At 52.5% G+C, this 13,640-nt stretch overlaps 1 protein-coding gene across 1 annotated transcript; it reads right to left on the bottom strand.

Annotated features, from left to right (window-relative positions):
- Nucleotides 1-4,018: 4,018 nt before the first annotated feature.
- Mrpl23 (mitochondrial ribosomal protein L23) lies at nt 4,019-11,781 on the bottom strand. The gene is made up of 5 exons (XM_038338845.2): nt 11,630-11,781; nt 9,099-9,221; nt 8,085-8,167; nt 7,365-7,438; nt 4,019-4,247 (listed from the first exon to the last, which is right to left on the bottom strand). Exons 1-5 carry the CDS (start codon nt 11,644-11,646, stop codon nt 4,104-4,106), a joined length of 441 nt encoding a protein of 146 aa, XP_038194773.1. The 5' UTR covers nt 11,647-11,781; the 3' UTR covers nt 4,019-4,103.
- Nucleotides 11,782-13,640: the final 1,859 nt, after the last annotated feature.

Genomic DNA, 13,640 nt, shown 5'->3' with positions numbered 1-13,640 from the left:
TTAAAGGTACTGTTTAAAGATAGGAACCAGCCATAGGAAAGACAGGTCCTCTGTATTACCTACCACTCATGTGACGTTCCTGGAATTACCATATCCACAGGGACGGGAGAAGGTAAGATGCGGGTGCCAGTAACTGAGAGGGTGGTGGGGGCACAGCTAAGGGGTGAGAGTTTATGAAGCTGTACATAACTCTGGCAACACACTTAAAGCCACCGAATCGCACACTGATGTGCACTCTGTGCAGGAGAAAGCATACTTCTCTCTGCAAAGCTGCTTCAAAGCCAGAAATGATGGGGCTAGGGAAAATGTTCAGCAGGTAAAGCCACCTGCCAACAAGTCTGATGAGCTCAGTTCTATTCCCTGGAAGTAGAAAATGGATCCCTGAAACTTGTCCTCCGATCTCCACACCCCTTCATGCAAAATAAATAAGGAAATGTAATTTTACTTTATTTGAGGGAGTTTTAATTTTGTGTCTACGTGTGCATCTGTGTGGTGGACACAAGTGAACCCCTGAATAGCTCAGAGGCTCTGGACCCCCCTGGAGCTGGAGCTGACTGTTGTGAACAGCCTAATGTGGATGCTGGGAACCAAACCCAGGTCCTCTACAAGAGCAGTGTGTGCTCTTAAAGGCCGAGCCATTTCTCCAGTCCAATCAATAGAATTTAAAATAAAAGGCAGACACGAATGTCCCAAGGCCAGCTCTTTCCTGCCCAGGGTAACAACATGAGGGATCAGCCTCTCACCAGACCTGTGAGTTCCAGCCTCCTGCACCCACCCTCTGGCAGATAGCCACTTTCCGGGGTTCTTAGAGGTCTCTGCAGTTCCTCTCTCCTGCCCTCGCATTCAGATGAAGTAATTTAGAATCACGAGGGCTGGGCGGTGGTGGCGCAAGCCTTTAATCCCAGCACTCGGGAGGCAGAGGTAGGTGGATCTCTGTGAGTTCAAGGCCAGCCTGATCTACAAGAGCTAATTCCAGGAAAGGCACCAAAGCTACAGAGAAACCCTGTCTTGAAAGAAACAAACAAACAAACAAACAAAAAAAAAAAAAAAAAAAAAAAAAAAAAAAAAAAACACGGAGGAGGGGTATGTGTACCTTCATGGAGGGTTAAGAGAAAGGGACACTGAGTCACAGGGAAGTCAGTCCCTGGAGACCTTACCCAGGGACACAGACGAACTTGCTAAAAACACTGGTTGGTCCCTCCTCTCCTGATGCTTCAGCTGGGGAGAAGAACCTGGGGGCTGGAGAGGGGACACTCAGCCTGCTCCTCTCAGAGAACAGTGTGTGCCTGGGGTTGTAGGCAGCCTCAGACAGGGCCCTTTTCCTGACTTCTAGAACACCCCACCCCAAGCCACAACCTGTGGACTTCTCTCCTCAGGCCACATCCATGGTGTGGTAAGCAAGGCTGAGCTTTTCTGCCAGCTCTGATTAGCCAGACAAGAAGCACTCCGGGAAGATGAGCCTCACAGGCTGAGGGGCCAACAAGGCACCCGGAGAGCAGATGGAGACACAGGCTTCAGGACTCCTTGAGTGACTGGGGCAGGCTCGACCAGACTGGAAGCAAAAGTGGCTTCCGCTCTGTGGTTCATGAGGTGTGCGTGTGTATGTGCCTGCACACTTGCACACAGCCCGCTATAGTGGCCTTCTGTCGCCCTGCTATGAACATACCCTTTGGGGATGAGGCTGTGAGGTTACAGGAGTATAGAAGGGCTCTGTCCTTATGCAACCCCTCTAGAATTAGTGGGCTTATGTGCACTAAGTAGAGATGGCAAAGGGGTCTGGCAACAAGGAGATAGGTGACCCTGTCTCCATGTCCCTGGTCACTTGTCCACCTAGGCTGCCTTACCATAGGTGACTTGGCTCTATACTAGAGTGACTACTGCACCCCAGGACACCCCAACTGCCCTACCCAGGGAGCCTCCTGGGCATGGGGGAAGCAGGGACCAGCAACTGGAGGCCCCTGTCTCCTCCCCTAGCTAGGAGAGTGGACTGTAGCCTGGGCCTGTAAAGAGCATTGTGTGTGTGTGTGTGTGTGACTGGGGCAAGACTGGTGGGGGGACTGTGGCAGCCAGCAGGACATGATGAAGAGTGACCTTGGCCCCCAGGGCTGCCTGTGCCCCTGTGGAGATTGCAAAAAGTTCCTTGTGCATGCAGCGTGAAAGATGGGATTCCTCCTCCCCCAACAGTGAGGGTCCTCTGTGCCCGGGGCCCCATGAATTATTTCTCTAAGGAAAATACAGTTGTCCTGCCCACTTCCTGACCTTCCCCATCCTCTAAATCAACACTTGAAGGGTGCTTTTGCTGGCCTTCAGGCTCCGCCAGCATGCTCTCCATCCCCCACCCTTCAGCTCTGCACTCCAGCGGGCTGGGGCCCCAAGCCCTGCTCAGAACCCACAGCCCACAGCAGAGCCATGTTGCAGAGCATGGATTCCAAGTCCAGCAGACAGACACCCAGAGACAGAGGCAAGATGCCACATTGGCAGATGAGCGATGAGAATGGGCTATCCACAGCATCTGGTGATACCACAACTGCTCCCCAAATCTCTAAGCAAACTTCCTACTTAGAACTAAATTTCATACCAATATACACTCATAATCAGAAACACTGAGGCAGTCATAATTTAAATCATACACACTTAAAAGTCATTCACTCACACACACACACACACACACACACACACACACAGACTCAATCACACACCCAGAAACAGACAAACTGAGACAGTCACATATACACGGATACTCAGACACACACAATGACACAGTTTGACACACAGTGACACACAGTCATATACTCAGACCCATACACTGACAAAGTCACAGACACATACACACACCAAAACACATAGTGTTAGTGTCACACACAATGACACACAGTCATGGTCACATTCACACACACACACTGAAATAGTTTTGGACACATACATAGACACACATGCTCTGAGAAAGTCATATTCTCAGATATATTAACACATGAATACTGGACACAGGCAGAAACCCATACAGTCAGTGAATGACAGACACCTTGACACCTAGACACAGTACTATAAAGACTCATTTACAAACACAAACTAGGGCCAGCTTGGTGACTCGCTCCTTTAATCTCTGTACTTGGGAAGCAGGAGTAGACAGACCTCTGAGTTTGAGGTCAGTCTGGTCTACAAAGCAAGTTCCAGGACAGCTAGGGCTACACTGAGAAACCCTGTCATGAAAATTCAAAACCCAAACACACACACACACTCAGGAATCAAGGCTGAAAAATAATCGATAGACGCACACTCTCAAGATTCCAGCCGATGCAGCTAAAGGCACATGGCTTTTCCTTCTTTAAAATCTTAAAAGTAATTGTCCGTGTATATATGATGGGTGCGTGTGGTGGGCAGGTGTGTTACGCATATGTGTGGAAACCAGAGGACAATTTTGTGGGGTCTATTCTGCCGCACATTCACCTTCCGTGGGTTCTGGGGATCAAACTCTGGTCTCCAGACTTCCAGGCAAGTGTCTTTATCTAGCAATCAATCCTGCTGGCCCTCTGCTCCTATTATCTCGGTCCCTGTGCTCATACTGGCTCCATGCTGCTCTTTCATGTCTCACCACCTATAGCCTCTGGTCATGGTGGTCTGGTCTGGCTGTCTCCTTGCGATGACACAGGTCCTGAAGCCTGCAGATCTGCCTCTGATCTCCCTCATGCCCTTCCATATCCTTCCTGCTCACCATCCCTCTCTGGTCCTTCCTGCCATTGTATCACACCAAAACCTGTCTGGACAGGCAATTCCCTCCTCCCCCCAATGAGGGCTGCAATCTGCAACTGTTTCCTGGGGCTCAAACACATGCCTGGCAGTGGGCTTCTGCACCCACAGAGCCACCCTGAGCTCCTGAGTCCTAATCAGGCATGAACGTTCACGCTGCTGTCTGGTCCCAGAAAGCTGACCTGCCTCCACTCTACCCACTGCCAGGCCTCCTGCACCACATGTGTCAAAGACCCAGAGGCACCATCCATGACAGAAAGCAAGTGTCCACTTCTTTCTCCACAAAGGATTTTTATTTGGGTTTGTCAGAACTACTGTGCTCACTAGGTCTGTGATCCAGTCCCTGTTACCACAGGTCATAGGCCAAACCAAGAAGGGATACCAGGGTATCGGGGGTCGCTGCTCTGCCTCTGCTGCTGAGGCTCCTCTTCCAGAGAGTCTGCAGGGCTGGGCTCTTTCTCTGGAAAAAGATCTGGGAAGGTGAAGGTCTGCCCATGGGCCTGGAGAAAAAAAACAGGGGCTTAGTAGAGGGCGGGAGGCTGGCCTCCCTATCACACTGAGGGTTTCAATGCCTAGAGGCTAGCAATCCTGGACCCTGGATGAGAAAACAACAGGATGATGAGCCACCAGTGTCTCTAAGGCCAGGTTCCTGCTGGGAAAACAAACACCTAGCAGGCCAGCCCTTCAACCTTTATCTATCAGCGGCAGGCTATTACCAGGACAATGGCCCTTTTCACGGACATTATCTCTTTACAGGGGTCTGCACCAGCCCAGGGCTCATTAAAAGTAGTCCAGCAAAGGCCCATTCACCAGGCGGCAGCCGGTGGAACTGGGGGCAGGAACTAGGAGCAGAAAAACAGGACACAAATGACGTCTGGTGCCATGCTAAAACTTTTTCCATCCAAAATATCTAAAAGCCTTCAGCCACATTAAAGGCCGCCCTCCTCCAGGCTCCGAACTTGGCAAATAAAATGCACACAACGTACAGAGAAACCTACATACGCAGCAGTCTATAAATCAAGCCTGGCTTTGCAAATTAACTGCTTTTACGTCTTTCACTAGAAGTTCAGAGTGTGTCAGCATGGCCACGTCCCAGCCTGGGGCCCCAAGCACGTGGGCCAGCACCAGTGAAGGCCCTGGGAGGGGGAATGAGCTAGTTCTGCAAGGCTCTAAGCAGATACAGGGCTGGGAGGCTCACTTGCCGCCTGCTAACATCTCCAAGATAAGAGGTTTAAGAGGGAAGGGGCACAAAAGAGTCAAGCTGGAGGCAGAGAGACCCCTCTTACCATTCCCTCTTGTCTCGTATGTGGACAAATAGAGAATTCTGAATCTGGGGCCCCTTAGTAAGCTCTGCCAGAGGTGTGCTCTTGGCCCCCAAAGACTTGCTTTGGGACTGGGTAGATAGTTTAGTTAGTAGAGTTCCTGCCTAGCATGAATGAGGCCCTGGGTTTGATCCCTAGTACCACAAAAACTTGGGGTGGCTCATGCCTGGTGCTGTAATTGGCAATTGTAATGGAGGCAAGATGATCAAAAGTTCTAGGTCATCCTTGGCTACACAAGGAGTTTCAAGGCTAGTACGGGCTACATGAGACCCTGTTTCAATTAAAAAAAAAAAAAAAGGAGGCGGTAGCTCTAAGCAGAGCTGATTGTACACTTAGAACTGACAGCTGGGTTTGGTGGCAGCTGGAGCCCAAATTGATAGCCTAAGGTCCAGAGACAAAGCTAAGACAGCCTATGCGGGCGGTATTGGGAAAGAACAGAGACAACAAGCAAGGGACCTATTTCACCATCTACGGGTGCCCGTATGACTTCTGAGGACTATCTCTAAAGATAATTACTTCATACTTTAAAAAAAATGTAGCCACCCACCCTCCAAGGAGGGAGAGCCGGTTTTGAGGGGCCCAAGGCATGAAAGGAAAAAAGGCCAAGGGAAAAAGTGGAGAAGCCAGTCCTGGCTCCAGTAATCCCAGGGCCCCGAGGGCCATTGTTGGGCTGGACCGTGCCTGCCCATAGCATTTATTCTGGAGCCTAGGGCTCAGGGCCTGTGTGCACCACTCAGTCAAACACCATTCTGTGTAAACACGGTCAATGCTCTTTTTGTTATGTGGGGACTGAGAGCTTGCTAAGGCTCCCTCCCCACCCGACTAAAAAGATGTTTATCAGGTTGTCAGAAGAGAAATGTGGACGCCCACCATGTGGGACCCGCCTTTTCCCCTTCCACACTCACAATGAACTGTCTCTCTGGTTGCCCCTTCCTGAGCCTCACAATGCAGTTACCAGAAGCCCCCCCACCCCATGCTAGAAGACAAAGACGGTCTTTGCAGATACAGCCTAGAAATCCCAAACACTAACCATTTCTAGACTGGAGCTGGGAAAGGGGGTGCATTACAAATTTTAATTCTGGTCGAGAAGCCTTGCCCAGTGGGGAGATGATGGGCCCCCATTTATCACGATTTCACAGAGGAAGATGGACATGTCTGAGGGCAGCTGCAGACACCAGATCTAAGAACGACCGAGTCCAGCTTTCATGAGCATGGCGGGCTGAGGGGGGGAATGTAGGGGCTCAGATGTCTCAAAAGCCACTTGTAACTGTAGCTGTCTCTGAAGTAACTTGTGGCAAATGCCAGCATGTGGATGTGGCCCCACGGGCCATGACAGAGACAGATGGGTGGATTCAACACCCAGTGTGCATACACACAGGCCTTCAGATGGGCCTTCTTTTCCCACCTGCATGGCTGATTTTGTGCACAGCAAATATTCGGCCCTGTTTAGAACAACTGTGACTCTTTTTTCAGCAAAGCTGCCTCCCTCACAGGGTCTTTGAACAAACAGCCATCCAGCCCAGGCGGGGTGAGAGGAGCCCATTCTTAATAGCATGACTGCCATCTAGTGGCTGGCTATAGCGGCTGGGCTCCCTGGAGGGCTGTTTACACTGAAACTAGAGAAATTGGAGGAAGCCCCCCTGTGGGGTTCAAGCAGTGGGGAGCTAGTTAATGGACCCTGCCGAGTGGAGTCTTCCCGCCAACATTCCCAGAGGTCAAAGGGGATTCTGCCTGGACACTCAGACTGAAGGGTGGTGGGTTAAAATCTGGTCTCAAAGACCTCGGGTCCAGGAAACAGGAGAGCAAAAGCAGGCTTGAAAATGCTTGATACTTCTGGAACTCTGCATCTCAGTGAATAAAGGCTCCCGCTAGAAGTCCTCTCCCTGGATCCCAGGTTTTGGTGCCTGTACTTGTGGAATCACTGCTATGCTAGGACTAACAGCGGGATGTGCAGGGCCCTTGTGCCCCAGAGATCTCGACCTCTTCACTGCATTGGGCTCCTAGGGGAGATCAACTCTGCACCAGGCCCCAGGATCTGCCCAAGGCTGGGTCTTCACAGAGCTGTGACTTTTCACATCCATCCTCTGATTTCTGTTTTCACCAAACTCAAAGCCAAGGCACTGGCCATTAACACAAAAGGAATGGATTTCCTGAGCTCTGCGGACTTGCACTAGGACCTCAGCTTCTCCCTCCCCAGGTCTCCGGGTCCAGGTCCCAGAAAGGTGGAGTGTACTGCACAAACAGCCCCGGGACCCAGCTGTGACAAGGAGCAGAAACAGGGCTGCTCCTACTCACCAGTTGCACGTAGGCCACTTTGTAGTCGGGCTTCTTGATTCTTACGTTCTTGTGGTCCCTCCTCCTGTTGGAGCCTGTGAGGGGACAACAGACCCCGCCTTAGCTCCTGGCCCCTCATCAGCCCCACAGTCTAGGAACCATTTTCAACAAGGCCTCGGATCTCATCTAGTGGTGGGTGTTTTAAAGGGCAGACTGAGCACCAGGAGGGATCTCAGACAGATCTCCCAGGATTGCCACCAAAACCAGTTTCTATGTTTAGGTAAAAATAGTCTTTGAAAATAGAAATGACAACAAAAGATTTTAAATGAATAAAAGGGACCTCTTTTCTCTCTGGAGAAATGTAGCTTCTCTAAGGAGGGTACTTCTCAGGGGGCAGTACTGCCAGCCAGCCCTGGCCACTGGTTCTGCCACTGATGGGCCACATCAGGGTCTACTACAGGAGGGGACTGTGGAGACCTACTGGAGACCAGCCTAGGCTAAGAGGGTGGTTCTGGTTGGAAGGAGCAGAGGACATTTCAGGGTCACAGCTAAAAGTGCTGGGGACCTTCAATGAACTACAAGGCAAGGGACTAGGGGCAGGCGTCTACTGACGAGCCCCATGTGACTCTGGCAAGTCACCCAAGCCCCTCATGCCTGTTTTCCCTCATGGAGAGTCTGGAGACAACATGGAGCAGACACAGGGCTGTATCCTGGAGGCAAGCCACCAACACAGGTACCCACCATGCTGTACCCGCGTGCGCACAGCAGCCACAGGAACATTGTAAATTTGCTCAAGGTAATTCCGGAGGTCCACCCTGGTCATCCTGGAGGAGACGGAAAGAAAACAAGTCTGAGCTAAGCCTAGATAAAAGATACAAAGGAAAATATTCTACTCAAGGACAAGGATGAAAGTTCAGGAGCGGCTGTGGCCAGATGGATCTGAGTCTCAGTACTGTCCTCTCTCTGGACACAGGGCTAAGTTAGGGCAATGAGAGCTTGGTTTCATCAGCTTGGTTTACTTGGTTCTCTCTTCTTGGGTCCTTGGTCCTCACCAGGAGCAAGCTGGGCTCACTCTGATAAAATGTAGAGTATCGGGCCTGAGACTAAAGACTTGTTACTGTGACCTAAGAGACATTTGCTGCTAGAAAGGGGCCTCTAGGGCAGGGGAGATGAAGCCCACATAGGCTTTCAGCACAACCCTGGCCACCACACGCTCCTGTGCATGTCTGTAAGGCTGAAGAGACCCTACCCCAGCTTATATAGGTATCTCTCCCTACCCCCTGCCTCTTCTCCCCTAGCTGAGCGGGTCCGTGAGGCTTTTAGGACTCCACCAGCAGTTGGGATTGCACTGCACCTTCCTAAAAAAGTGGCCCACTGAACTGAGCAGGAGGAGGTGAAGAACTTGGGCTAACAATCTAGAAGCTCTGCAAATCTCGGCATGCTCCAACCCAGCCTCCGGGGACTCCTTTCCTGGGAAAAGGATGGAGGCAAGAATTCAACAAATCTCAGGCTTTCTGTTAAGCTTTCCCCAGGTGGAGGGCGAGCCAGGAAAGCAGCCAAGAGCATGCTTGCTCTCTGGCTGCCTGAAGCTCTGCAAACACCAGGCCCCTCCACCATCTGCTGAGCAAGCAAAGTGGCCCCAGGTCTTTCCACCACAGGAAAAGCCTGGCCCTGGGGAGCTGAGCTAGAAAACAGGACAGGACCTACATCCTAGAGGCTGCTCCCAGCCCCCAGATTCCTTTGGGACAGACTTACTCCATGGGGATCCGGAACTGCACAGTATCTTCAGGCTGGGCAGTACCAGGCCGCACCAGCTGGATAAAGAAGTTGGTTCGGAATACACGGAGCTGGGGGCCACCCAGCTGGTAGAGGGGGTACCTGCTCAGGAGAGATTAGGGGGTTAGGGCTACATACGCGCATGCACGCGCACGAACACACACACACACACACACACACACACAGAGTGCTACAAGCTCATGTATCCACTCACACAAGTAGGGTCAAGACAGGCTGGGGGGCTGTTATACACAGGACCTGTATCAGGACATGGAGGTCACAGGGCCTGTCCCTACTGCATGGTCTGATCAGTACAGGGGTGGGTTGGGATGTGTGGGCAGGAGGGGGACAAGAAGTTTCTCAGTCCTTAGCCTCCGTTCTGGGGTGCCAGGGCTATGGACACTACAACTTGTCTAGGGAAAGGGCAAAGGGGCAGCTTAAAACACAAAACCAAAAACCAGGAGCTGAGGCTTATGGTGTGGCATGGTGGCAGAATAATGGTCATAGTCCCAGCTTGTAAAAATGCAAGAGAGCAAAGGAGGGAGGACCTCATGAGCAGAGTGGTGGTGGTACTCCACTTGAAGGTACCATGTCTTCCGAAGGCCTACCAACTCCTGCTTCTGGACAGCCCCATGGCCAGGGCGAAGGACCCCTTTGCTTTCCCCCTCAGCACAGAAGAGCCTTTGCTCCTCGAGAGGGAGACCAATGGGCCGGGGGCTGGTGAAAACAGTGTTTCCAACATGGTGCTCCAAGCTGGCAGCATCTCACTGGACTCCTAAAACTACCCAAACAGGCAGACGCTGTTAAGGATTTGGGGTAGCCACTGTTCTTCACCCTTATCAGACCCGTAGACAAAGCAGAATCTCTGCCTAGTGGTCTTGCACCCTCCCAGCCCACTGAACTGTCATGAAGTGGAGAAACTCAAGGCCTGTGGATTTACTAGAGGTGCACAGTCCATGATGCCCAGTTGGAGGGTGGGTATACAGGACTGCCTATAGTTCCCACTGATAGCCAGCAGTGTGGCATGTGGGTCAAACCTGGGAGCACAGGTACGGGTGTGTGTGTGTGTGTGTGTGTGTGTATGTTCAGGGCTGAGAAGCAGATACTTGGGTTTCAGATGACTCTGAAGGTAGCCTGGTGGGAGCCTCTGAGGCAGGACCCGTAGCTAAATGTTTGCTAAACTTGATAGCTCAAAAGCCAACCCAGTGATCAAATCTATACATTGTTGCCAGACTAGTGGCCTAGAGATTGCTGCCAATGCCCTGGCAGAAGCCTCCCTGAAAGGACCTTGAGCTCTGTGCCTACAAGAACAGGAAGCAAAGGGGTCAGGGAGAAGCTCCTGAAAGAAAAGGGGGATATGGAGCCCTAAAGTACAGGCCAATTGTGGTACTCAAGATGGCCTCATGTTATCAGTAAGGCTCAACTGTGGCATAGCATGAAGACAAAATTGGGAAGAAGACAAAATTGGGAAGACCTTCCTTAACTATGGAAAGGCGCGGGGGTGGGGTACATACAGTGCACACTAAACTTTCTAGTTTCTGAATCTTCAGGATTAGGATTTGAGAGCAGAGGACCTGAGACCACATTGGGGTCATGTGAACTATTTGCATTTCTCTGTTCTCCCTAAATCTGCCATTATCCACCAACTCTCCCCACAAACTGCCTGCTGGATTTTTCCCAAGGCTGGTGACTCCCTAGAAAAACTTGCACCCTCCTCTTGGTCCCAGCCTTGCTCCTCTTCTGACATTAGCTTTTCAGGGTCCCCCTAACTTAACTTCCTTTCTGCTATTCGTCACAAGCAACGTACCTCAAGTGAAACTCTTGGGTCTCCTCCTGGTAACTAGGCTGTGATTTGCTCTCAGTAGCTCGGGCCTTATCCCTGATCTCACTCTATCTTCACCCACCATCAACCATTCACACATGGGTCCCACTCGCTCCAGGAGGTGAGCACGTGAGCTGAACCAAACTGGCTCATACTGCCATGGTTCTGAGGGCCCTTGTCCCTCCCCAGTCTGCGAAAGAAATCACATTGGGGCCCACCAGGCAATTCCTACAGCCTCTCAGCCTACAGCTGTGTGCAGGGTTCCCCAAATCCCTTCTCCATGAGAACCCCCAAACCCACATTAATGCTCAACCCAGGGCCACCCATCCAGTGGGTCACGTGTTCACTGAACACGTGTTTCCTGCTTAGACTGTGGGAGGCCAGCCCTGCTGGCCACGTGGAGATCTGTGAATGCAGCAACTTTTGGGGGCTTGGACCAGGAATGCTGCGAGCACTAGCCGATCTCAGCCCAGCTCTGGCTATTTGCCAGAGCAGACCCGCGCCGTTGGCTGTGATTGACAGCCAGTACACTACACCGCGGTGGCTCTGCCGCGTGGGTCTTTGCGGGGAAACCAGCCGAGTGCGGGCGCCTCCTGCTTCCTGCTTCCGGTCCTCGGGACCGCCCGGGCCCCGCGCCCACCCGACCTGGCCTGTGCTGCCCGTTCAGCCCGGCGACGACATTACTCACAACACATTCCGCGCCATGGCAGCCGCACCTCCCGGGCCGGAAGGAGCGACGTCCCGCACAGTGCCCGCGTTGGCACAGCGCCCCCTCGCTTCCGGAGGCCGCGCTACCCCTGTCCCTGCACCGCAGGACCCCGCACGTTCGGTGTCCCGCAAATCCCCACCCCCACCCGTGTACCGCCAACTGCCCGGGCCCCGCCCCTGCACAGTTCACCCCGCCTCTCCGGAAGCCTGGCACGCAATGCACTGCCACGCCCCTCATCCGAACCCGCAAAAAGCCCGTGTGCACACTGCACCCATTTTTTCCACCCAGACCCATACATAGCAGAGTCCCGCGCACAACTCGGTGTACATTGTACCTTCCTGATCTTCAGCCTGTAGGCAACCTACACCCACGTGCTTTCCCATCCACAAGGGCACGGCGCTTTGCCATGAGCTACTCCGCACTTCTGCACTGCTGGCTGATAGATTCTACAAAGGGCACCTACCCACTGTCCTGCTTCCCTGTCCCAACATTGCATGGTCCCGCCAAGCACTGTCATACACCCTGCACCCCCAAATCTACCCTGTGAACCTCCTCCTCCTCCTTGCTGTAGGTAGTCCAGCACTACCTTTGTTCCTACTCCACTTTTTCTCAACTGGATTAATCCACCCCATAAGGCTCACCAAGGCCTGGTTGTCCAGCCCCCACCCTGTGTCCCACCGCCTAGCTGTATAAACATCCACACTGCCTTCCTCTATACCCACCTCTTTGTCCCTTTCCCTCCTACAAGCACATCAAGAGGCTACCCCCTCCCCCAGTCCACACAGGACCCTAGCCCTCCTCAACAATTCAGTCACAGCCTAGGCAGCAGAGATTGGGAAGGGTGGGGTGGGCTGGACCTCCTGTCTGAGGTCTAAGGCCCCTCTCCCAACCCGGACTGGGTTGTTTTTCCTCCCAGGCTAGACTCCCAGGACCCCCTCCTTTCTCCTTCCCTCCCTTTCTTGGCTGCCCAGCCACATTTGCAGCCCAGCAGCCCTGCATACTCCCTGTCCCAGGAGCCCCTGGCCACACCTCCTTCAAGAGGCCACTAGCTTTCTTAGGCCTTTCTGTTCACTGGCCTTCTGCCCTGCAGGCCAGGGACCCTCTAACCTGGCCCTTACTAAGGGACCCCTGTCTATAGCTCCTGCCCCTGGCTTGGTATTGCAGCTTTTCCCTGCTTGTGGGCCCCACTTCCCCTACACGTTCTCCTCTGCTGGTTTCCAGCTCCCCCGCCTCCCAGCTTTCTATCTTTACCCTATGGCAACATAGTTGCTTTTTGAGGCAGGTTGTGGGGAGGAGGCATGGGTGGAGATATCAGGCACTCTCTAAGTGGACCCCCAGCAGGTTCTGGTTCCCTAGCCGGGTAGTGCTCTGTGTTTCTAGAACTAGCTGGGTAGAACAGTGGTGACTCTGGGACAGTGAGTCTCAACCTTCCTAAGACTGTGACCCTTTACCATACAATTATTTTTGTTACTGCTTCATAACTGTACGTTTGCTACTCTTAGGAATCATAATATAAATATCTGTGTTTTCCACGATCTTAGGAGACCCCTGGGAAAAAGGTCACAACCCACAGGTTGAGAACCATTATTCGAGGAGCATCTGGACTACACCCTCCCCTGCCCCACCTGTTTAGTGATGAAAATGACCATTGAGGTTACCCAGGATGAAGGAACTGAAGATGAATAATAAGGTAATGAACAGAAGTCCCCTCCCATGTGCCCATTTCTAGGCCTCCTGTGTTACGATATGCACTGAGTGTGGTTATGACCCACACGAGACTGCTGGCTGGATGGGTCATTGCCTAGCAGCAGATGGTCTTCGCCTAGCCTGAGTTCTGAAGCCTCTTTCCCTACATCTCCAGGTCAGACTTTTCTCCCCCTTCCTCTCCCTTCTCTTGTTGCTCAGTCTGACTGGCCTACCACAGCCCTGTGCGCGCGTGCGTGCACACACACACATACACACACACACACACACCCCTGCACACTCCACA

The sequence above is a fragment of the Arvicola amphibius genome, chromosome 1 (genome assembly GCF_903992535.2).
Source record: "Arvicola amphibius chromosome 1, mArvAmp1.2, whole genome shotgun sequence".
NCBI lineage: Eukaryota > Metazoa > Chordata > Mammalia > Rodentia > Cricetidae > Arvicola > Arvicola amphibius.
The sequence above is the reverse complement of the archived record's forward strand: the minus strand, read 5'-3'. Positions and strand labels throughout refer to the sequence as shown.

Excerpts from the sequence above, each read along its gene's own strand:
- Mrpl23 (XM_038338845.2), bottom strand. Across the intron at positions 8,168-9,098 it reads CAGTTCCGGATCCCCATGGA|GATGACCAGGGTGGACCTCC; the intron begins GTAAGTCTGTCC and ends CGTCTCCTCCAG. Across the intron at positions 7,439-8,084 it reads GCGCACGCGGGTACAGCATG|GCTCCAACAGGAGGAGGGAC; the intron begins GTGGGTACCTGT and ends GTCCCCTCACAG.